We start from the raw sequence: 26,308 nt of genomic DNA on the forward strand, positions 1-26,308 counted from the left end.
CTAGCGGCAATGAAAATGCATTCCTTGTTGGCATCGGATATTCTCTTATGAAAGTCATCTAACGGTTGCAATCTGAGGACGTGGCTTCAGCATGGCTGGTTTCAAGAGAGGATATGATGGGAAGATCGCTGGACTTTATGATCTTGATAAGACCTTGGGCCGAGGACATTTTGCAGTTGTCAAACTTGCTCGTCATGTCTTTACAGGTGAAAAGGTAGCCGTGAAAGTAATCGACAAGACCAAATTAGACTCCTTAGCTACTGGGCATCTTTTTCAAGAAGTCAGATGCATGAAACTGGTGCAACACCCCAACATTGTTCGTCTGTACGAAGTGATTGACACACAGACCAAATTGTATCTCATTCTAGAACTTGGCGATGGAGGCGATATGTATGATTACATAATGAAACACGAGGAAGGCCTCAGCGAGGATCTGGCCAAGAAATACTTTGCTCAGATTGTGCATGCGATATCCTACTGTCATAAATTACATGTGGTGCACAGGGACCTCAAACCAGAGAACGTTGTGTTCTTTGAGAAACAGGGACTTGTAAAACTGACAGATTTTGGCTTTAGCAACAAGTTTCAGCCTGGGAAAAAGCTAACCACAAGCTGCGGATCCTTAGCTTACTCGGCCCCGGAGATACTTCTTGGGGATGAATATGATGCTCCTGCAGTAGGTAGGTATATACACCATAAAATGCTTTTTTTGTATAGAATTGAGAAGGAATAAGCTCATGTAAAGTTTCTTTTTGTGCTGCTGATCGTTGTTACTGAGACACAAAGGGGTCTTTTTATAAACAATTTGTAGAGCTATTGGCCCTGCAAAGCTCTGTGAATGTTTGTTCTGTGTGAATGGATGCACGACACAAATGTTCTTATATATTTTCCTTATGAGTGGAGTGGAAGGCATTTTTGAATGTTCTCTTTTAATACTGCCACTAGGTGGAGCTGAGGAGCATAAGGCCCCGTTCACATTGAGCGATTTATCGCGCGATTTTTGTAGCGATATCGCTCATATTTCCGCACTATATCGCTCTATGTAGCTTCACCAATACAATTCAATGTAGCTGTTCACATCTCGTCGCTCAATGTCGCTCAATATCGCTCAATATCGCTTGTAGCTCGTCGCTGGTAGCTTGTCGCTTCTACATGACCCTTTTTTAGAGCGATTGCATACAGCCCAATAGGAAGATGTTGCGCGATGTCGCGCGACACGTCGCTCAACGTCGCTCGTCGCTCAACGTCGCTCAAAGTCGCGCGATTTGCATGTCGCTCAGTGTGAATGGGGTCTTAGAGTTAGGTATTGGCTCCCTCGAGTGGCCATAATGTGGTAGTAAAAGGTTACATTCGAAAATACATTTCATATTTCTAAAAGAAATATACAAGAACATTTGTTTTGTGCATCCATTTGCACAGAATGAACATTTACAGAGCTAATGACTTGGGAATTGTTTACAAATTGACCCCAAAATAATGGTAAATGCAATATATTTGTCACCAGAACAAAAGGTGAGGGGGAATGCTCCAATGGGGATAACATGTTCTGGTGACATCAGTAGTATTATTATTCATGATTTATATAGCAATGTTTCTTCTATATATAAATGTTAAAGTGACACTAAACACAAGAGTTAAAACTTAATGTCTTTACGTACCCTATTAAGAGAAATGTATTTTATTTGTGCATCACTCGGCTGTAAAGCCTCAAATCATCTCTGAACTGGCGCTGACACTGTCCTTCCTTCTGGAGGGGGGCTACTTTTGTTCCCCATGGTCCCTGTGTGTTGTAAAGTAGTCACCACTCCAAGCTCCCTCTTGTGATGGACTACAATCTTAATACAAATTTGTCTTAATAGTTAAGGCAATTTAATGCATTTTTAAGCTTTAACTCCTGAGTTTAGTGTCACTTTAGGTGCATGTGTGATAAGTACAGTTGAGGCTGTTCAAACTTCCAGTTGGGGAAGTTTAAACATGTTGAACACAGCTGCAAGAGGGCTGTATAGCGTACATCCTGGTGTATTTTTCTAGCTGGGAGTAACAGGTGAACTGTACAACAGCCTGTAGCCAGTTGCTACAAATCCTTGATAGGCTGGCTGAAATCGTGGTTGTATGGGTATGTATGCAAATCCCAGCCAGAGAAGTACGCCGGGATGCATGCTGTATGGTCCTTTTGCAGCCGTATGCAGTCTAGATGAGTTACTAGAGAAAATGCCTCCCAGGTGAGTTATCATAGCATTGCGAGATGCTGTTGACCATAGCTTTATATATCTATATATCTATATATATCACAGAGGACATTGGATTGTATATCATTACATTGTATGTGGATGAGTCCACCAATGCGTGTAGATTACTATTGGCTCATACTTTGCCTGTCCACTGTGTTTTGGTGATACCACAGAGCTATTTGTTCATACCTTGGCTTTATTCTCATGGGTATTGGTCCAGTCTATACAATTATTGACTCCAGTGTCCGTATGTTACAATCAAAGGAAAACAATGCTCTTGCCACCATGGAATTGCTGGTCTCCAGCTTCTTTAACACATACAGAAATAGTTGTTACTATTGAAGATCTCTGCCTGCAAAGATTCTAAAGCTTGCTTGTTTCTTTCCTGCATGAAGAAATGCAAAATGACAAAAAAACTGATTATTTCTTGATTTTATTAAATGGCTTTCAATACGTTGTGTTTTCTGTCATTGTTATGCAGGCTGCTTGCCCATTTTGTCAGCCAACTTCCAAATAATACAGTAATCATGCAAATATAAACTCTTTCATATGACTATAATGAACATTTTGTTAGTTTTATGGTGTAAACATTATTTTTAATCTTCATTTATGTATCGCTTATTAGAGCCCATCCAAATGTAATTGGTTTCTTGGCTTTCTGCTCAGCAAGTGCAATTTTGTTGCCTTTTGGAGCAGAGCCTAGATAAGGAAATGCAGAAAAACTAGTGCAGTACATTAATATTTTTCTGTCTGCTTTGCATTACTTTTCTGTGCTCACTGTTAATATAAAGAGAGTGACATCATTTGTTGCCATGACAACAGCTGCTGCATTAGCTGATATCATCTGAAATAATCAAGTTGGTGTGTGTGTGCTTTGTTCTGTAAACTGTGTTTACCATGTGCATGCATGCTTGTAGCCATGCCATGCAGTTTTTACAATTTCCGTGCAAATATAAGATATTAATACATAATATTTAAACTAATTAAAGAAGAGGTTCCCAAATTACATAATGTATTGTTCTTTCTACTCTACCATTCATCCTTCCTCGGATCCAGTCCTAAAGCACCTCACTTTCAAAGTTCCATAGGCATGTCTTCTCTTCTGCCTTGGTGCTGATGTCATCTGGTCATTTTAGTCTGTCATCTAATTCAGGAAGTGGTGGTCAAGCTGATGGAACCTGGTGGAATCTTGGGGGGTGTCAAGGAGTGAGACTATCCCATAAATGTATACTAATGTCTTGTGTCTACAGCAGCTAGGAAACCATGCACTAGTATTGCTCAACCATAAAAATTAACCCACAGCAGTGTTCAGTTGCTAGTATGCAACATGCTCCGTAGACTGTCTAGGTAGATAGTTGACCAGGACTGCTGTGTGTTGCCCATACATGGCAACACATACAGTTACTGGTAATTTGGTTTGCTCCAAAAGTATTTGTGTATGGACTTTTAAAAGGGAGAGGCCAATTAGCAATGCCAAATAACCCAAATTAACCAGCTGTTATTTTTCATTGATTTGGCTGCTTGAGAATGGTAAATAGAAAGCCAGATTTGGTTCTTTTGACCTATGGCACTTTGTATAAAACCTACTGCAGGGTAACATGTTGAATTGAAGAGGCACCATAGGCAGGTCATACTCTCTTCCCCACGCCGTCCAGGGGAGGGAAAGACTGGAACTGTTTGCTGTCAGTGGCAGCCTGTTGCTGTGCACACACATTACAGCCATCGCAAGACTTTTGTCTTGCGATGGTTGTAAGGTAATTTTAAAAACGTACGATCTGCCTATCTTGGACAGGCAGATCGTACTTGCGATGATCGCAAGTTGCGCCCCCCGAGGGGCGGGCTTCCGATGACCGCAATGCTAAACGGGCAGTGTGCGCTAGCGCACACAGGCCCATCCGGCTTTTATCTTACGAACATGCTACACACCCACCGACAATCGTACGATTCTCGGCGGGTTTTCGAACATGTTCCTAAGATTAAAGTCGTGCAACCTCACAGTAGCAGAGCAATAGAAAAATGTCACCAGCACGCCATTAGTTGAAAAAGCAAAATATTTTATTGCCAATAGCTGTATCTCATTGGGATCCCAATGAGATAGCTATTGGCAATAAAATATTTTGCAAGCCAATGAGATACAGCTATTGGCAATAAAATATTTTGCTTTTTCAACTTATGGTGTGCTGGTGACATTTTTCTATTGTTCATGTGTGGCGGTGCCATCCGCAGTCATTTCGAGCACCCATCTTCATCAAGTGGGAATCCCGGTAATGAGTGCGGTATGGTTCCTGTTCTTACAGTAGCAGAGGTCGCACGGCTCCCACACACCTTACGGTAATCGTACGATCGCAGGATTTCCTGTGATTATCGTAAGGGGTGTGGGCACCGTTATCCTGCTGCAACCTTATGCATTTTTTGCAATTGCAGTCTTGTGAAAATGGTACCATTTTATATTAACGCCTGACTTGATGTTTCACTAATATATTGAGCACACATTTTCCTGCATGCATTGTTATATTTACAGGGCACAAAAAGGTTTTATTTGAAAGGTGAACTTTGACTCTAGGTTGCACCAGATTTTACCAGAATTTCCCCTCTTTCAAAAATGTGTATTGGCTACAGAGATCCCCTGCGGCTAATTGATTGGTGGCATTAAAAATAATCACTTACCAGAGTTGCTCAATGCGGCCATCAGGTTTACTTTTTTCCAAACTTTTTTTTTTTTTTTTTTTTTTTTTTTTTTTTTTAATCTTTATGTACAGAAGAAGAAAAAAGATCTAAATGAATTCCACTCCAATTATTAGAATGGTACCCTTCTAATAACTCCCTTGGTTTTCCTTTCAGGCTTTATCTAAATTGCATTTTCTACATTCTGAGAACAGATGTGAAGAATTAGGTGCTATATTTAGAATGGGAACATTAGAGCCTATCATTGAGAGAGCCATTCTTATAAAGCGTTCTGACTATAGAGATTCATTAATTTTAAATTAATCTTTTATCCTGACTTCTCTGAGAGCCATACATTTTCAAACTTTGTAACTATTTATACAGACCGTAAACGAGACAATTTGTTTGATTTTTGTGGAAATGTCAGTTTCTAAGACTTTACCAATTATAAGCTGTACTCTATTGTTCAAAATGGAAAATTACATTAACCATCCCATCTCATCAAATATCCCTACCCCTAATTTATCGAGACCCTCTTTGTCTTTTTGTATATTTTTCAGCTTGCCTTCTTGAACTTTTAATGATGTGTCCTGGAACTAAGCCACTTCATTACTGTTTGTATAGTGACTACATAGTGATATCTACGTTATACTAAATTCGCTCTCTCTCTCAGCTCTTTCTCGCTCTCTCTCTCTCAGCTCTTTCTCGCTCTCTCTCTCTCAGCTCTTTCACTCTCTCTCTCTCTCTCTCTCATCTCTTTCTCTCTCTCTCGCTCTCTCCGCTCTTTCTCGCTCTCTCTCTCAGCTCTTTCTCGCTCTCTCTCTCAGCTCTTTCTCGCTCTCTCTCTCAGCTCGCGCTCTCTCTCTCTCAGCTCTTTCTCGCTCTCTCTCTCAGCTCGCGCTCCTCTCTCTCAGCTCTTTCTCGCTCTCTCTCTCAGCTCTTTCTCGCTCTCTCAGCTCTTGCTCGCGCTCTCTCTCTCGGCTCGCGCTCTCTCTCTCGGCTCGCGCTCTCTCTCTCTCGGCTCGCGCTCTCTCTCTCGGCTCGCGCTCTCTCTCTCTCAGCTCGCGCTCTCTCTCTCAGACTCTCTCAGCTCGCTCGCGCTCTCTCTCTCTCTCTCTCTCTCAGCTCGCTCGCGCTCTCTCTCTCTCTCTCTCTCTCAGCTCGCTCTCCCGCTCTGCGCTCGCTCGCAGCTCTCTGTTTCCATTGTGACATCTATGTCTGTACAACTTCAGCTTGCGATGGAGGAAAAAACTGCAATTACCAGACTCCATGTTGGTCTATGGGGAATCAGATGTAAATGGACATGTCTGTTTACATCAGATTACCCCCGATCCGATCTGGTCCGGCGAAACGTATCTCTGATCCGTCTGTTTTTCCAGAACAAGCCTTAGGCAGGGCTAAACGGACACCCATCCATTTACACAAGGCTGCTCATATCTGACCCAATCGCAGAAGCTGTGTGAAAGGGGCCTTAAGCCTTCGGTGGTGTACTACTGCGTAAATAAGTTGGTTGATTTCTCCTGTCCTATTTCCTGTATGGGTTTCCTATCAGTGCACATGCAGAGAGTGCTTTGGTTGTAATGTGCTGCGGGACAAGCCTTCATGGTATAAAAGGGCACTCTCACTTTCCACAGTGATGCCTGAATAAGGAAAGTTTCAATGGACTACAAACTAGAGTTCTGTTCCTTGCCTCCTCCACGCTTTATGTCTTCCAATCTGCCTCCGTCATTGCTCAGATTGGCAGGCCTTTATGTAGCCCTGGGAGCAGGGGCTTATCACCCTTGTTCCTGTATCAAAAAGCTTTCAGGGATTCTATTCCAAGCTGCCATTGTCTGTCTTCCACACCCTGTGTATTCACCAAGGTTCTCGCCCCTTAGTTTGCCTTGGTTTGCTGCAAGGGCATCCCTATTGTGGGGTATCTGGAGGACCTCCTGTCAAGGAAACAGTCATTCAACCATTCATATTCCTGACATAGATCATTGGCAAACATACTTTCTCAGCAGGAAGTGCCTGTACATGGAAAGGTCACTACACCTGGAAGTGTTCCAGAATCTGTGTCACAGGTGGGGGATACCAGACATGGACCTCCTAGCAAACAACAAACCACTAAAAACTAAGCCGGTTTGTCTCCAGTTACTGAGATTATTTAGCTGTATCTACGCCTTTCCTCCCCAAAACTCCTTTCTTGCTCTGCAGAATCGAGGTTGAAGGCATTCTAGTGATCAGACTCATGGCATAGGCTCTATGGGCTCTCCAGTGGTCCCAAGGAGCGGTTAACCATCCTGCTTCAGAGTCAATAGCTTTACCAGCATGGCTGTTGAAGCCTAGTTCTTAAAAGACAGGGACCTCTCCAACTCTGTGATACCCATAATGTTAGAAGCCAAGAAATCCACTTGCCAAAAGATCTGCCATCGCACTTTGCTTGGTTTATTTTAAAGATTTAACTCCTGAGAAGTGTCACTTTAATACTCTGTACTGTAAAGTGTAGTGCATACAGAATTTCAGTCTAAACAACTCCTGTTTCTTGCCTTTTTAGACCTCTGGATTTTTGCTCACAGCTGCAGTGGGCCCTGGACTTCAAACTAAGGTCTACAACAGAGTTCTGCTTTATGTGCAAGCTTATGAAATCTTTGTACGCATATGTGTTGTATTACATGTTCCACATCGGGACTCTTGCGTTGTGTATATATACTTGCTTATCCAGGGGCACTTCAGCTTGGTCTTCACAGATGCAGCTTGTTGTCCATCAGCATGAAGAAAAACCAAGAACTGGTGCACTTGATTATTCCTTTAATGAGGAATCCTATTAAAAAAGCCACAGTGTTTGATGGTCCTGCAAGACCCTTTTGGCAAGGCAAATTGTTTCATTGGATTATACTATGAGGTGAGTGAAAAGCACTCACCTCATAGTTCTCCTTTTTAAAGGAAAAAAACACCTACACTAGGGTGCTAACCTTTTCTGCATAATTCAGACCACACCACAGCCGTGGCACCTAAAACTCTAGTTGGGAGTATTTGTGCAGGATGGCCTGATGTGCTCCTATTAAAGTGCACAACCTCCGCACATGCAAGGGGCTGTGTGGGATCTTGCTGCAGTGGATTACAGAGAATTCAGGTTACTTCAGTTTTAGATGGCATAGGGAATACAGACCGCAATAAAATCCTAGCAGGGGTTCTAACCTTTCTCTACTTTATCTAGGTATACATACAATTTGTCAACATGATGACTTTACCATAGTTGTAGTATTTTCTGGATAGCATTAGCAGTTTACTGTCTGGATTTACTAGTTGCCTTATATTCTATTAGGTCTAGTTGTCATCTTTTCAGTGCTACCTGTTGCGTATCTGCTTTCTTTGTGATTTCTTTTTTTTGTCTGTGTGCCTTTTATATATCTAGCATCATATGCATGACAGTTTGTGTAGAATGACACAGTGAGTTTCCCATTTTAAAATACATTTAAAATTATTGCTGTACTATAAAGTTTATGTCCACCAGCGCTTATGAATTCATGAGAAAGTACATAGGCTGCCTTAGCTGATATCTCCTTGAAATTCTAGTTCCCCAGCTGTCATGTTAATTCAGTGGCTTTAGCACTGTCAGTTAACTGCCTTGGAGCAAGCATGCAGCATTTTAACTTCACTCTGATTCTCCTGATCCCCATGTTTGTTTTAGGTTAAGGTCTAAAAAATATTAGTCAGATAGCCAGACATCTAGCATTTTCAGAAGGTCTGCAATTGTTGCAACCATATGTTTCTACAGGTTACCTTTTAGAGCTCAACTCTGGGAACAGATGCTCTCTGTTTAAATGTATTCCTCAATGGCCACAACATATATAAATCCAGGTTGTGTGCACCAAATACCTTTTACAAACCATGATTTTACCTTTTATAAAGGTAGTGGTGACATCATCACTGTGCTGCGCAGAGCTGTGGGAGGGACTCAGCAGGCCGTCCCACTATAGGCTGCCTGCCAAACTATAGAAAATGGCTGGATACAAGACCAGTCAACCGGGACAAAGAGTAGCAGTTTTTTTTTTACAGCAAGCTCCTGCAGAGGCAACGTTTTCGCTCTGGACTACTGCACAGATCTGGAATAAAACACAAAATGACCCAAAGATTCACGTAGGAATACACATGCCTCTTGCATGTAGACAATATTAGCGTATCCCAGAGTTCAAATTTAAGGACCACAGAGGCATTGGTATATAACAACTGAATTACAGGTGATGGACTTGGTTGCAGCAGAGGGTGGGGCCTAAAGCATATCTAAACTTAGAAAAAGAATCTCTCATTTGATGGATTTTGTTCCAACTATACCATTGAAAGCGTTTTGCTATATCTAAATGTTGGTACCATAGATGGTGTGTTAAGAGTACTCAACACCTCTCCCCTATGTTATGGATATGAGGAGGTGTTGGGTTATCTAGCCTGGGACACAGATCTCTGCTACACCCTAGGAACTGATTTGAAGGCGAGCACAGATACTTGCAGGATCACCTTAAACAAATCACTTTAAACAAATCATTTACAAAATGCATAGAGTCTAAAGCCTTGGTTCTCAACTGGTGGGTCGTGACCCAAAAGTGGGTCGCTACACCATATTCAGTGGGTCGAGGCATGCCTTCCACTTTTCTAGGTGAGAGGCTCCTCAGCCTCCCCCTAGCACAGCACTGTCGGTTCTCTCGACAAGCGGCTATTCAAAATATGCTGCCCAGTGCCAGAGTGTCAGCTTGAGGTGGGATAGGATGGGGCTATGGCCGTGAGGGAGCTCCATCCATACATGCATTGCTTAAATCTCCCTCGCGTGCCCTGTAGAGGTGCCTGGACCGGAGTGATGTCACATTCTTGCTCCTGACACCTCCTACAAGCCACACAAAGGGGCTTTACAAGCAATATACATATGGATGGAGCTCTGTCACAACACAGCAGCCCACACTGGACCCCAGGCTGAAGATCCACTCCAGTTCTCTTAAGGTAGACTATGGGGATCTTAAACAAATTTTTTTTTTTAAATGAAACATTTTGGTGTGTGTAGGTGTGTGAATGTCTGTGAGTGTGTGTCTGTATGTCAGTGTTTCTGAGGGCCCGTTTCCACTAGTACAGTGCCTTAATCGCACAGTACCGTGCGATTAACGCACTGTACCACGCAATCGCACCTACTGTGCCTTCTGGTGCAGAAGATGTGTTGCGGTGCCATTTATTTGAATGGTACCCCAAACGCATCTCCCACCCACAGTTTGTACACCGCATCGGAACGTGCTGTACCTCAATGTCGTGCGTTCCTTTTGCAGTGCGACTTGGGTGGCGACTTAATGACCAAGAACAAATGTGGGTCCTGAGGTTACGCAGGTTGAGAACCACCGGTCTAAAGGATATAGACCTGCGAAAATCTATATTGGAAAGGCAATCGTTCCAAAAGATCTCCGCCAGCCATTGGGGTTTTTGCTAGATTTGTTAGAAACATCTTGAATGGTTTGTTCAGTTTTGTGCTGATATGTAACTTCTATGGGAAGTTTGCACGATAGGCACTCTTTGCTCAGTATGTATGTCAGGTGAAAAAGCTCCCTCGTGCACCCTGTAGAGGTGCCGGGAGCCAGAATGAAGTCATTCCCACCCAGACACCTCTACAGGACATGTGAGGGAGCTGCATGCAATGCACGTATGGGTGCAATGCACGTATGGGATGGGTGGAGCAGATGCAGTGTCTCACGCCGGCTCTAAGTATTAGGAAGAGTAGTTTTAACTCTCCAATAGTTCTCCTTTTTAACCCGTGCAATGAGGGGGTAACTCCACTGCAATGGTTATGAATTTTCTGCCCAGAGTTCTTCTTCTTTAAACATGTCCTTACAGATGCCTAGGAAACACATAAAATGCACTTAACTGCACACTAACAATATATCGCACACTGAAAATCTTTTTGTGTAAACATGGTCTAAGAGCATGAGTTGAAGGCGGAATGTTGTGAAGAAGTCTTGCCAGTGCAGTGTGAGATAAAAGAAGTCGGCATGTGATTCAGATGTCAACTTTGGGTGAAACTAACATTTTGAAATCTTGAGGGTTTATTTTTCATCTTAAAGAATCTATTTCCAAACTGCATATTTAACTTCCTCTTTGAGAAAAATATTATGCGTACGAGGCTTTAGCAATAGGAATGTTACTTAGATGTAAAAAGATATTGGTAACCTGCGAACGTCATGAGACATCCGCCTAAACCACACTGTTTTACTATACTCGTACTGTACACCCATTTCCATAGATGTCCACTTGAGTGCCAGGAAATACTAACTTTTCTAGATTTCCCTATTAAATGACATCCTTTGCTACAAGGTCTTTTTACCACAGATCATCATGAGAGTATTTAGTTATGGAAAGTGATAATTCTGAATTAAGGGTTCCCAGAGCTTCACATTGGGACATTTTATGTGAGGCACCTGGAAGGCCATAGCATTGGATTGGAATATTAACACAGATCAATTTTTTTTTCAGATATTTGGAGTCTGGGGGTAATCCTCTTCATGCTGGTGTGTGGGACTCCTCCATTCCAAGAAGCAAACGACAGTGAAACGTTGACTATGATCATGGACTGTAAATATACTGTGCCCAAGCATGTGTCCAAGGAGTGTAAAGAGTAAGTAATGGCTTTCCCTAACCTGTGAGATCACATGCAGGTTAAAATATCAGACTTGTTTACAGTCATGTACCGTAAGCCTTTGATGGAATTTAAACCTTAGCATTTTCCTTAGAGAAAGTATGACATGATACCTCTTATTACCTTATAATAACAAAACAACTTTCTTGTGTGCTCCTGAAGATTCCAACTCCATTCTGTCATTATGAGCTTCATTGCTTTAACCTTCATATAAGACTCCCTGCCATAGAGAAGTCCAACCTACTATCCATTCAGAGGGTCTTTTGCAGCCAATGGTGGGATGTTCAGTGGGAAAAGCTTAGCTAAGAACTTGAACTCAAGATCCTATTAGGTGGGCTTGGGAACGTCCAGGAACACAGTGCATGGGTTTCAACTTAATAGCAGGTCAAAGGTTGCTGACCACTTTCTTTGAAACTTGTGGCCAATTGATCCTCTCATCTGCCTGAATGGTGCCTTTTAAAAAAAACAAAAAAACTCCATCATCCTCTGCATAGGAGCATACATTTCTCATTTTCAATTTGACAGTTGCAATGATGGCTGAAATATAGAAAAAAGAGGCAGGGCAAAATCTAATCTGCAGTCTCTTATATTCAGCTGTAATAGCAATGTAATATTGAACTGGCATTTGCTACGAGAGAACACAAAATATCAGACTGATTTCATATTTGTAGAGAAATAATGGCAGGATCACAGCACAAGAATGCGTTTTGTAAGGTAAATTAGTTTATATTTGGGCAGGGAGTGGTAAGGCTAAGGAATGGCTTTACATTAAAAAAAGAAACATATGACACGTAGGTAATAATTATATGCAATTCAATAATATGGTGTTTAGCAGTTTACCGGTGTTAGGAACTTAAACTGCATCTTGGACCATTTTGCCTGCTCTGCTTTTAATTGGGCACTACCTGTTGTGGTTCATCACATTTTATATCGCCTGTATCTTCACATCTCCTGCAATACTTTATTATATCCTTTCATGTCACATCTACTGACTTTGACCTGTCTTGTGCTCAGGAATTATGTTTTGTATTCCCAGTCTGATCACTCGAATGCTACAAAGAGATCCTAAGAGAAGAGCATCTTTAGAGGAGATTGAAAACCATCCTTGGCTCCAAGGAGTTGACCCATCACCTGCAACAAAGTACAACATTCCTCTAGTGTCCTACAAGAACCTCTCTGAGGAAGAGCATAACAGCATCATACAGCGGATGGTTCTCGGTGACATAGCAGATCGAGATGCCATTGTAGAGTAAGTTCTTGCTTTTTTTCCACTCAAAGGGTTGTTCCAGATGATGTGCTTGCTGTGGACAGTCTTTCTCAGAAAGCCCCACAGATTCTTTATTCCATAGTTCCGGAGGCTTGTGGAAACATTTATTCCTTTAAGGAGCTCCGAAGTCACACCATATACTATACGCAAAGGATTGAAGCTAGTGGGTCAGCAGGCAGGCAGATGGCATTTTCAGAAGCTGACTTAACTACACAACATTATTCACTGCTTAATAGAAGATTAAACTATAGGCACACTTTGTCTACTTCCCTCCCAGGTCCCCCTCCTCTCCGCAGCATGTCTTTGTAATATTGTGTTGTGCTTGAAGCAGTTTATTGTGTTTTCCAAATCTTGGAGGTGCATGCTTGCACCACAGTACTTGCTATCAGTACAGAGGCTTCCAGCACAGGACAAGGTAAGTATGCAGCATAAAAAAGATTAATTAGTAATACGGCTTGTTTTAGGGATTAGGTATTAAAAGAGAACTATAGGGTAACCTTTTTATCCCATAGTTCTCTTAAGGGTCATGGGAGGACATATACTAATATCCTTCCGTGACCCAAAGCTCAGTATATAGCGAGCTATATACTGAGAGTGCCAAGGCTGGGACGGATCCCGACAATACTGTTGAGATCCACCCAGCTAGCTGATTGACAGCAGGCTCTGCCTATCTAGAGGCACAGCCAGCTGTGCCCACCCCTATCCGTTCCTCCAGTCAGTGCCGGAGGATCAGAGGGGAGGTGGGAATCCCTGCGGGGAGCCGTGACTAACAGTCACCGCTCTCTGCAGGGAGATGATTAGAAAGTGAGTGAGCGACGTTGTGTTCCCTCAACTTCCGATCAATAGAGCCAACGTGTGACGGTTTCGTTGTCACAGGTCGGCTCTAACTTTGAGGATGAGTGAAAATCACTCATCTCATAGTTCTCCTTTTAAGCGGTCTTAACGTTAGTTCTATATTCTGACAGCTAAGTGATCATGCAGATGCTGATTACTTAGCTCACAGTCTTCTCCCTGCAGTGAGTAGTTACTGTCAGTCACGACTGCCCGCAGTAATTCCCCCCTCCCCTCTCTTTTCCAGCGCTCATTAGAGGTACAGACAGGGGAGAGGGTGGGCACCGCTGGCTCTGGAGAGGCAGAGCCAACTGTCAGGCAGCTGGGCAGATCCTGACAATATTGTCTGGATCCTTCCCGGCTGCAGCACAGCTCTGTGTTGTCAGCAGATAACAGGGAGTACCCTCTATATGCTGACTTTGGGTCACAGGAGTACATTGGTAAATATACTCCTGTTACACAGACAAAAAGTGAAGGCAGAAAAAGGTTTGACTTTAGTTCTCTTTTAAGGAGCCAAAGGAAAAACTGGTGCCACTATTTCAACGCCTGACATAAGTGCCAATTTTTTTCGTAGGATGCAGCTCACAGCGAATATGCTTCACATGGTATACCCAAGTATAAGCCATTTTGGCTGACTACAAGCTTTTGGCCCTGGCCAGATCGGAGTATGCATACCTGTGCTGGTAAATAGAGTATACACCCTTCTCTTTCTCAGTTGCCCTTTTTCCTACTATAGCAGTTCCCTAAAAAAGTTCATATGAAGATGACTATTGGTATTCCTGTATAACCATTTTCTGAATAATGCAGGGATTGTTTTATTTTTTATTTTTTTTATAACTTATTTTTTCCACAAGTAAATTTAAAAAAAAAAGGGATTAACAGACCTAAAACCACTATATTGTGAGGGACAATATTAAAGAAAACCAAACAATGTCTGAGAGAAGATCAACAACAGTACACAACAATCAATATGAATAGTCGGACATCAAAATGAGATTTTCGAACACGATTCCATGAAAGATATACTATTAATAAAGCAGGATAGGGTATAATGGTCAACCATGTTTCTGTAGGTGGTGGGGGAGACCTGGGTGGGAGGTAACCCCCCCTCACCCCCCCACCCCCCCCACTGCACCAACAGTTTGTGTTAGAAGCTGACCCAGTAACTAGGGAATTTGTTTTCTTTTTATTGTGCATTTCCACTTTTGCAGACAAATTGGGATAACACCTACTATTATGTTTGTTACTTGTTCCGATTTACATTGCAACTTGGAAAAAAAAGTTTTAAAAAAATTGTTACTGCATGTTTAAATTATCTTTTTTTTCTTAAAACTCCAGGACTGAAAAATCCTACTTAGTTCTCACTTATGCAATGGTTATGAGCTGGCTAAGGGGTTGTTTGCCATAATTAACCATGTCTGTACTGTTCTGGCACATTTCATTATCAGTTAACTAAATGCGCAGGGCTGCCGGTCCTCACAAGTGGTTAAAAAAGATAAGAATTGGGTGGTGCATTGTGTATCTCAGTCTTGTCCCTCCAGTAATTCCCTTATTTCCACATCCATCCATTCTAAGCAATAGAAGCTGCCCTTAGAGTACGCCCGGGACAAGCAGTTTCGGGCGCCGGGCGAGTAGTTTTTTTGTACATTTAGCCCTGCTCCAGACAGGCAGAGCTAAATGTATAGTGTAGGTCCGCCGCTCGTTTACATACAAGTGATCTGATTACATCACTTGTATGAAAGGAGCAGCGGCGATCCTGTCCGGCATAGGAGCTCACCATAGAGCCCGTAGAGCAGACTAAGAACGTCCGTTCTTCGTCTGCTCTGTGTGATCACTGAGACCGTGGCGCTGTAATCACAGCGCCACCTGTCTCGGCTGTCGGGAACTACACAGGACCCTACCCTCCCTAGGTGCGTCTTATGGTCAGGTGCATGTTATGGAGCGCAAAATACGGTAACTAAAAAGATACGATTTTTTTATAAAATCATTGTTCAGTAAGCTACTTGAATGGGAACACTTAACAAACATATAGCGAGGAGTTAAACAAATTTGGATGTAACAGTGAAAATACACGTCATGGGAGATCTAAAGGTACCAGCATCAAATTAGGTATTCAGAACAAGCATTGTGAAAAAAAAGGCTTTGTTAATATGCTCCAAAATATTTTCTTTAAAAAATACTGCTTATTTCTGCGTCTTCAGAGTAGCAGCTTCTGCTGTTTTTTTTGTGCTTTGGGGTCATATTTATCTGGGTCATCTCCCTGTACCATGCCTTGTACCATGTCGCATGCAGCTGGCCTCCGTGCTGTAGGAAGGCTGGAGAAGTAGAGAGGTGGGTAGCGATGTTGGCTGGACATTAGAGAGGAGCATGTGAGCGAGTAGTGAAAAAAAAAGTGTACTGGTTTCTAAACACAATGCTTCTGCTTGTGTGGACAGTCAATGGCAGTGCAGAAAAATCTGCTCTGTGATGCCCTTTGGCTGGCACCGCTATGCAGCGGTGTATACTTTGTGGCCCAAAAAGTGAGTCAAGTCTAGACTTGTGCTGGGTGTATATGGCAGTCTCACTTTCCCACAGAGATTTTACTCTGCCATAGTACAGCTGGATACATGTAGCCAAAAATGGGTAGATTCTGTTCAAGTTAAAGAATAATTCACAGAAAAAACATGATTTCCAAGTCTACCTGGCAGCAGTTGCAGTATTCTGATATGAAGCTAGTACTGTTTGTAGCCTTTTATTTGTTGCTGAAACAGTTCCAGTTCTTTGAGCAATCTCATGTTTCCTGTTTTTTTTCTTTTTCTTCTTCAGCGCCTTGGAAACAAATAAATACAACCACATAACCGCAACTTACTTCCTCTTGGCTGAGAGGATTCTGCGAGAGAAACAGGAAAAAGAGATACAGGCCCGCTCTGCCAGTCCCAGTAACATCAAAGCCCAGTTTAGGTACAAATTTATGTGTACCATATCAGTGAGACACTGCTGACTGTGTAAATGGGGAATGTGCTAAAAAGTGTTACTTTTCAGTCTATTTTTAAGTTGGATGTGAATCAAGTGGTGTTAGCAGATCTGTCTTCTGTAACATTTGCCATTTGACATATATTCTCTTTTATTTCTGTCCAATGATCTACTGCACAGAATGGCCATATACAAAAATGTTTGGGTTTTTAACAGTATGTCACTGCATGTGGTGTGACCACATCCATCTGTGTGGCATTATTTTATTTAGGAGTGAGTCTATCTATAAACAATTTGCATAGCAGTTCACCCTGTGAATCTCTGAACGTTCATTCTGTGCGAATAAAGGGACAAATTAATGTTTTCAGTATATTTCTTTTTTCCACTTGAATGTTATGTAATACCCCTGTATGGCCACTAGATAGAGCTGAGGCGCATTGGAAATAAGTAATACGTATTTTTTATTCCAGTTCTGCAAATATATTATTATGGAATGCAGTTTGTCACTCTTTTTTTAAAGTAGTATTAAGCTCTCAATGTGTTTTGTGTTTTTTCCAGAGCAAACAAATATATATTGCCCGGCAGTTTTGTGTTTTGTTTTGTTTTTTACATTTTTGCCCAAGCGGTTATAGTCATCATGTTTCCAAACAGCTGGTTGCAACTCTCTCAGGTCTGCTTGCCTGAACCTCCAGTCCAGTACATGATCACAAGGGACAGTGCAATCTCTTGTGTGTTTGTGGAGATGCACACAGCTTACTAGTGCACACAAGGGTGGCTCCATAGGACACTGCAAGGGAAAGGAGCCACCCTAAAACAGGATATCCGGGCCAGTGCTCAGAGGACCAGCTGATTCTGCATGGAGCTAAACTTTTAAACATCAAGGAGCAGCATTTATTGCAAGTGATTTCATCAGCAATTGCAAGAGCTCAAAAACATTTTGACTTTAATATCACTTAAGGCCGCATTCTCGGTATATGTGTGTACAGCATCTCACAGGCAATGTCCATAGAAAGTATATAAACTTTGATGTTATGTTTGTGCTCACAGCCTGGAAACCAAGCTTTACATGACAGTCATGTTCCCATTAGCATTGCTTTATCGGTCCAATAGGTCCAAACTTGATATTTGCATTTTTAGTAGATGCCAATGAGTTTGAATCTCACCAGCTTATCATCCCTGTGGTGCTTTAGTGGGAGATCACTTTTCTTCTGTTCCCAGACCTAAACACCTGCTGCTGATACAAAGCTGCCCTTTCTGTCCACATTACATTTATACCTATAGTGTATTTCTAGCCAAGTGAAAGGAAGTATCTCCAAAGTTAGGGGCAATGTCCTCTTGGACAGTCATCACCATAACAGCTGTCCCCTAATGTTTTGGCTGTACACCTGGACACTGCTGTAGTAGGTAATATCAAAGGTGAGCAGATCTGATCATGGAAGTTCCTTAAACATAAGTTGCTCTGCAAGTTTTCACGCCTACCTAAAGTTTACATTACATTTTTGGGCAGAGTGGCCATTTAAGAAAGCTCTCAGACTATTGGAATCATTTTAAACCTCTCTAGCTATATCATGTTCTCAGGGTGCATTGCAGCAGTTACCTGTTGGCCTAGGTTTTTTTTTACTGATCACGCTCAGTAGGCAGTAGTCACCTGATCAATTTCTCCATCTGCCCTTTGCTCTCGAATACCTAAGCACCACTTACTTGAGCCTATGCAATGGCAGATAAGTTGATTAAAAAAAAGCCACAGGGGCATAAAAGATGTCTGGAATTGGTGTGGTTAGAAGGGCACAGTATTAAGCTGAAGATGTTACAATCTGCAATCACCTTCAGGTTGGGTTCACACTAGGGATGCACTGATATATCGGCCGCCAAAACATATCGGCCGTAAGTGGCACTTTTGGCTAAATGCCGAAAGTGCCATTTTCCTGCCGACACATCGGCGCATCCCTGCTTTCTTTCCTCCCCGCTGGGCACTGCTCTGTGTCCCATCGGGGCGAAAGAAACTGTGACAGCCAGCCGAGCGCTGCGGGAGGAGAACGCTGTGAGCGGCAGGCGTCTCTTCTCCCACACCGCTCAGACTCCTATTGGAGTCCAGCAGAGCGGTGTGTGGGCGGAGTCAGGATGGAGAGCGGGTACAAGCAGTCAGCGCTCAGTGATCAGTACTATATCCTCTATTATGAATGAATGGGAAGTGATCTACATCACCTCCTGCTCATTCATGATTGTGGTTATAGTAAACACACAGATTCTCAAGTTATGAATGAAAAGGAACACTCAAGTGATTCCTGTTCATTGAGTGCTGGGGCTGCAGAAAGAGATTGAGGACTCTTGTGTCCTCAATCTCTTTTTCTATTATTTTAAAAGGGAAATATCAGGGGTCTGTTTAGACCCCCAATATTTTCCCAAAGCCCCTAAAAGTAAAAAACTAATATTTAATAAAAAAATAATTAATAAATATAAAAAAGTAAAAGTTTATTAAAAAATAAAATATTTTAAAAATGTGAAAAAAATATTAAAATAAACATTTTTGGTTTCGGCCTGACAATTTTTTGTATTTTGGTTTCGTTTCGGTTTTGAAATTTCTATTTCGGTGCACCTCTAGTTCACACATTTTATCTTTTTCCTGATGCGTTTTTCATTGAAATCAATGGAAATGCATGAAAATTCATGTCAAATAGCATTAATATTATCCGATGTGGGAGTTTGTTGCATATTGCAGTTCAGTTTGTATTGTGTGTCAGTGCGCATTAACGCACATATTAACGGGCGTTGAGATGCATTTTGATGCATTTGTACTGATTTCAATGGAAAACCAATCAACCAAATATACAAAGGTGTGAATCCAGCCTTGGTTCTACCAACAAGTATAATGTGCAGGGGCCTTCATGATGGAATACAAATTAAATGGATTTTTAGAAATTCCCTCACATTACATAGTTTTAGTAATTCTGAAGGAGCTTGTAATCCGGGTATAACATTTTAAATGAAACCTGGGTCCAGACTATGCACACAAGTGTTTACATATTCTTATCAAGCAGTAAATGCACTTTAAAACCAGTCCTTCCTCACCTCTGTAGCTATAGGCATTGTGGAGAGGTTCATCTTCAAATTTCACAACAGAAGCACTCAAACCTTGTTTCTTCTATTACTTTCTAAAACAAAAAACAACATTTTGGTTGCCTCCAGTCTTTTGATACAAATATACAGCAGGTGTTTCTAAACTGTTAGAAACTGACTGAAAACAGACTTTAGATTTTTTTTGATCCTTCAGAATAAATTACTTCACAGTACAAGCAGCCAGATTGAGAATATGTATCGTCCGTAGTCTGAATGTTTACAAAAGCTAAGGCGCATTTGTATTTTAACAAAAGCTAAATATCTGCCATTTAAAGGGTCAGTCCAATCAATGTAGTTAAAGGTGGAACCTAGTTTGTCAGCTGCCGGCTTATTATATGTCTTGGAAGCACTATGGACAATATCTGCTGCCATAGGTATCGTTTCTGTTCCCCTATACCTGTGAGTTTTGGCTGTTGCAGCCTAGCTTTTGCGTTGTCTAATGCCCCCTTTTACATTCTCCATATTTTAAAGTAAATAAACGTGAGTGGAAGCCCTTCATAGTGGCCACTGCATAATGTGCAAACCTAGGAACACAGTCACAGAATTGGTTTGACACTACAACATTTGCCAAAAATTTTAATATCCGTTTTGCGAAGACTGACCCTTTTAAGCAATTGCAAAAAATTGCAGCTTTGCACTTTATTATATAATTATGTTTAAGTTCATTCTTCAGTGTTATGAGTAAAAATATTTTCTGTGAAACTACTAGTTGCAAGTAATTTTACAGCATTAGCTGTCTTATTTTTCTGTGTATTCATCAAGTCTTTTAAAATGCTGATGTACAAGTGCTTGCCAAGTCTTTGTAGTGCTTATTTGTATCATAGCAACTAGGCATGGCATTGTATGGCCCAGAGACTGGCCAGACTCTCAAGACTGTTCCTATTGTGAACAATGAAGAAGATGAAAAGTCAAATAGAAAACATACAAAAATAGAACATAGACCCTTGATTATATTATAAAAATATATCCAAGAACATCTCCGTTGTTTGTCCACCTATGGTACTTTTACTATTCTGAAGATTCCTAAATGATTTGTATATCATTTAGTTGAACAATTTTTACATGTATAAAGAAAATGTAGAAAATGTTAAATATAAGTATTGCCTATACAAATCGGAGATGAAAATGGAACTAGAAAACATGATGGTTCAAAGCTAGATCATTTAGGCAACAAAAAAAATAAAGAATTGGAAAACAGTAAGGGCCTGTGTTGACGGACATCGATGGCCAAATGCAGCGTGCTCTTGACACCAATTTGAGAAGCTTCTGAGATCATTCAGAAGTCATTGAAGGTGCAGTTGACCTCCTTCTGACCTGCTTCAATAGTCTTTTGCATTCTTATAGACTTGTATGTGGAGAGAAGCAGTTTGGAAGCGAATAAACACCTGTCAACACTGGCCCTTCTACTGGTTGGACATGATACATTTTTGGATTTTTACAACTTTGCTTTTTTTTTCCTTGTCTGTAGGCAGTCCTGGCCCACAAAGATTGATGTTCCTCAAGACTTGGAGGATGATCTGACGGCTTCTCCAATAGCCCATGTGGCTGTTATACCTACCGCAGCTCGCAGCACGGAGAGTGTGCTCAATGGCCATAGAAATAAAGGTCTTGTGGAGCCTCTGAAAAAAGAGGATGTACCAGATTTTGCTGGTCCAGCAGCTTCAGGAATTCCTCCTGTGAACCCATCCACTAGTGGTAGAAAATGCCTTTTCAGAGTGGAAGAGGATGAAGAGGAAGATGAAGAAGAAAAGAAGCCCATTCCACTTTCCTCACAAGTTGTTTTACGTCGCAAACCTTCTGTAACAAACCGACTTACATCAAGAAAGAGCGCTCCAGTACTGAACCAGATTTTTGAGGAAGGAGAGTCTGACGATGAGTTTGATATGGATGAGAATCTTCCTCCTAAGCTAAGTAGATTAAAAATGAACATTGCATCCCCTGGTACTGTACACAAAAGATACCATAGGAGGAAAAGCCAGGGTCGGGGGTCAAGTTGCAGCAGCTCAGAAACTAGTGATGATGACTCTGAGAGCAGGAGGCGACTAGATAAAGATAGCGGGTTCACCTATTCTTGGCATAGACGAGACAGTAGTGAAGGCCCACCTGGAAATCAAGGTGATGGGGGAGGCCAAGGTAAACCAAGCAATGGAAGTGGAGGTGTTGACAAAACTAGTCCAAGCGATAACAAAGGAGGGGGTAGTCCCTCCAATAACTCTAGTGGTAACACCAACAACTCATCTGGAAACACCCGCACCTGCTCTGGTTCTGGTAACCCAGTGCAGCAGTCACCAAGAAGTGCAGGAGAACTTGTAGAGAGCCTAAAATTAATGGGCCTTTGCTTAGGTTCCCAACTGCATAATGGGGCCAAGTATATTATTGATCCCCAAAATAACCTATCCTTCTCAAGTGTCAAAGTACAAGAGAAGTCCACTTGGAAGATGTGCATAAGCTCTAATAGTAGTGCCAGTAAAGCCGCCCCACCCAGCGGTATAAAGTTATTTTCTGATCAAATGTCAGACGCCACTAATGAACTGGAACGTCTAAAGAAGAAGAACTTTAAGAATAATGTATTACAGCTACCTCTGTGTGAAAAAACGATTTCTGTGAATATTCAGCGGAACCCCAAGGAGGGACTTCTATGTACCGCTAGTCAAACCAGTTGCTGCCATGTCATATAACAATGGCAGTAAAACGCCATTGTTTATGGCTGGGGACATTTGCTGTTTTGTTTATTCCATTGTGTTGTCTTGATTTTTAAAGTGGGCTTCATGGGCAATTATTTATTTCTTTTCTTTCCCCAGGTAGATCAGCAGCATGTTTTATTTTGTGCAGGCTGCTAGACATCACTATCTCTTCTGCCGACTTTCAATATATTTTTTTTTTTTTTACTGTGTAACTTTAACTTGTTTTAACCATGGAAAATCACATTGGTTGTGACCTACAAGCATACAGTGTGAGGAGCACTTAAGTTTCATTTTCAGCACTTAAGCTAAGGAGACCCTCCTGGGTTTCCTTGTTCTCTTAATTCCAGTCCTTGCTCTTGTGATCGTGGTGTATTTGTGTGTCTGAGAGAGAACCAAAGCAATAATGTTTTGTTGTTGAATCTGCCCCTTGGGGTGGATCGGCGTATTCCAAGGCTTGCACAAATTAAAGATGCACTGAAAACAGTGTTCCAGCTGCAATTTCCCATAGCTGGCTCAAATATTGGAACATGTATCAGACCAGTCCCAAAAATGAAACTAGTGTCTAAAAACATTAAAGCAAATTTATTTTTTTACATTAAATAAGACAATCTTTATTTCTTTCCACCTTTTTTGTGTATTTCAATAGTCATGTAAAGAGTGGTCAGTGCAGGTAATAATCCTCCAATTTGTCTGATTTGTTGGGGTTTACAATGAAACCATGTCCTGTATAAAGGTGAACAGTGAGTGGTCTGGATACAAAGTGAACCACGTCAGTGTGGTTGTTTACATACCCAGTTTCCAGAATGCTTAGTGCACATTTTGCATTAATGTGTTGTTGAACATTTCTTTAGATGTTTAATGCTATACTGTAAAATATATGTCTATTTTCATTTTAAAGTAAGATATTGAACATGTGCAGGCTCATTTAGAGTTACCTATAGTAAAAGATATATTTCTCGATAGCCTGTAAAGATGAAATAATATAATTTATCAAATCCTGAAACAAGAAAGAATTTATAAAAAAAAAGCTGTCATTCAGTATATGATATGGCAGTATATTTATTTTCCCATTAGGTGACATGTAGTAAAACAAAAGTATTTGTTTGTTCATACATCAGTTTTGTTAGATAATTTAAAGTTGGCCCTATATGTAGCATCTGAATGACCCAGCTATGCTCAGGAGTGAGTTTGCAGACCTTTTATCAGATCTGGTCATTCACGCTTGTATTAAAATCTTATGGATTTGAACAGTTAGCTGCAGACTTGAGCTGCAAGGCCTCAAAGACCACAGATGCAGTACTTTTGGAACCAGGATCTCATCACACCCAGTTTGCATGATAAGAACATTAGTTGGCCAGATCTTGAATAAATCTAACATATACATGACTATAATGAATCTAACTAAAGGTCAATGTTTGGCACCCAAGCCATACTTCAGGATTGCAGAGCAGATAATACAACCAGTTATGCAATGTCTGTACACAGAGACAGAAGTGTTCATCAAGCCTGTAACAACATACCCATTTGATTTGCTGTTTGGCTTTCAATTGGGTGTGGAAGTGCTTTCTCTGCTGTTAACTTCAGATAAGATATGAAATGGCTCGCTGTTTCAAAATAAATATTAGTGGACAGATGGCTTTTTTTCATCCGGGGCATTCAAAGTTGAGTGGCTCTTGGGAATGGAGCAACAGTTCCATATTTAAAGTAACAGTGACTACAGAGATATGGTGGTTAAACAATTTTACAATCATCCAGGTTATACAACGTTGGTTTTTTTCCACTTCTGAAATCTGTAAACTGTTTATATGGTCCAGCGACATCAATTAACCAGCAAAATGGGTGCTATATTTAGTCACTTTTTACTGCCCTACTGCAGTAGCTAGCTAACGTTACATGGCATGTGGGGCAGAAGCTGACTGGGAAATCATGTTTTTTTTCATTATCATTCCATTAATATTAATGCATTATTATTCTTATGGATTTAAAGGGAGAGATGAGTGGTCTCATCTTGCTGACACTGCCAGCAGAAACTTAAGAAAGCACAGAATACATAGATTAGGGCTTCTTTACATACAGGGGCCAAAACACGGTGCCCATGCTGCATTTTTTAAATTTCTGAACACTCACCTATACTCTGTGGCTGGAAGGGTCTATAGAGCCATATGGCACCATGCATCCCATTGCTTTGCTACATATGTCTTTCATTTGTAAAGAAAAAAAACTGTGCTTGCACAATCAAGCAGACCTTGACCTTGATACCGGTAGTTGGACCATTTGCCCTCTTAGTATTAGCCACTGTTTTCCAAAAAAAGGAGACCTTGTTTGGGGGGCACTTTCCATTCTTCCTTGATCATCAAATTGATCATCAATTTATCTGATGCTGAGGTAAATATGATCTAGCATATAGGGGCCAGGCATTTCATGGATTAATTGGTTGTCCTGTTTACTGTAACTTCTTGAATTGGACCATTTGTCAAGAGAACCCCCACTGTGCCAGATGGACAACTTTCCAATAGTTCTATTGTACAAAGATGTTACCTCCTAAATTAAATGACTGTGTGCTTAGCTTTGCAAGCATTCTTGTACTTCAAACAAAACCAGATAACCACTTGGTAATTTTTGGCACTTCCAAAGTCCACTAAATACGTGATTTCCTTATGACGTTCTTTGTTACTTCAACAAAATAGATGCCACTAACACAGTTTAAATGTTACTTTTTTAGTACTGAGGCAGCCCACCCAAAACTGCTGGCAAGCTGAACCAACCACATTCTTCTTATCCCTTTCTACCTGAGGTCCTGGCTTGTTTCCAACACATTCTGGAGTTTCTTTTTTTTCAGTTGCAGCATAGGGAGTCCCTCTAGTTAAATAAATTCAATATCCAGTTGGACGAATGGCTCCATCATGGCATGAAGTTCTAGTACAGAGACCATGCCACCTAAGTCACCAGACGATAAGATGGTGAGTTGAATCCAGTGTTAGCTTTGGGTAAACTGACCCTTAAGCAGTAGGTAACTTCTGACCGCTTTTTCTTCAGCTTTGATGTCGAGTCATAACCTCCAAACAAACAAAGGTTTTGAGTAATCTTGTTAGTGATATTTTCATGTGTTGCAAGTAGAGCTGCAGCTAACGATTATTTTCAGAATCGATTAGTTAGCCGATTATTAGGTTCGATTAATCGGTTAATCGGATAAACTATAAAATAAAGTTTAAAAAATGGCTCCAGTGATGGACTACTAGTTTGTATTGAGGTTGTAGTCTATCACAGGAGCAAGCTTGGACCGGTGGAAGTAAAAAAGAAAAAAAAAAAGATAGTGTGGTGTGCAATATAGTGAAATGGAAAGTGTAAAATTATACAGCAATGCATGCAGAATGGCAACGGCTATAGAGGACTACAAATCCCAGCAATAGTACATTATACAGCACAATGCAGAATATCACCAGCTATAGAGGAATCCAACAAATCCCAGCAATAGTACATAATAGCCGGCGGCATTCTGCATTGCGCTGTATAATGTACTATTGCTGGGTTTTGTAGTCCTCTATAGCTGGTGGTATTTAGCATTGTACCACTGTATAATGTACTATTGCTGGGATTTGTAGTCCTCTATAGCTGGTGGTATTTAGCATTGTACCACTGTATAATGTACTATTGCTGGGATTTGTTGTACTCTTCTACAGCTGGTGGTATTCTGCATTGCGCTGTATAATGTATTATTGCTGGGACTTGTAGTCCTCTATACAGCGTAATGCAGAATATCACCAGCTATAGAGGAGTACAACAAATCCCAGCAATACATTATAGAGCACCATGTGTGGGAAAGTGCAGTCTTCCAGCAACGTGCTTCTGAGATCGGACCTGTCTATCAGCAGCTGTCATCCCCCCACACCTGCTCCTCCTTACTACATCTCCC

At 41.2% G+C, this 26,308-nt stretch overlaps 1 protein-coding gene across 1 annotated transcript; it reads left to right on the top strand.

Moving 5' to 3' along the window:
- On the top strand, positions 1-22,626 carry SNRK (SNF related kinase). The gene is made up of 5 exons (XM_018571940.1): positions 1-680; positions 11,382-11,523; positions 12,581-12,793; positions 16,448-16,582; positions 21,180-22,626. Exons 1-5 carry the CDS (start codon positions 92-94, stop codon positions 22,387-22,389), a joined length of 2,289 nt encoding a protein of 762 aa, XP_018427442.1. The 5' UTR covers positions 1-91; the 3' UTR covers positions 22,390-22,626.
- Positions 22,627-26,308: the final 3,682 nt, after the last annotated feature.

This window comes from Nanorana parkeri, unplaced genomic scaffold, assembly GCF_000935625.1.
Source record: "Nanorana parkeri isolate BGI_ZX_2015 unplaced genomic scaffold, ASM93562v1 scaffold1872, whole genome shotgun sequence".
NCBI lineage: Eukaryota > Metazoa > Chordata > Amphibia > Anura > Dicroglossidae > Nanorana > Nanorana parkeri.

What these genes read in the sequence shown, in the direction of transcription:
- SNRK (XM_018571940.1), top strand. Translation starts at nt 92, where the DNA reads ATGGCTGGTTTCAAGAGAGGATATGATGGGAAGATCGCTGGACTTTAT. An exon ending in ATATGATGCTCCTGCAGTAG is followed by an intron (nt 681 to 11,381) that starts GTAGGTATATAC and finishes TTTTTTTTTCAG; the next exon opens with ATATTTGGAGTCTGGGGGTA. An exon ending in GATCGAGATGCCATTGTAGA is followed by an intron (nt 12,794 to 16,447) that starts GTAAGTTCTTGC and finishes TTTCTTCTTCAG; the next exon opens with CGCCTTGGAAACAAATAAAT.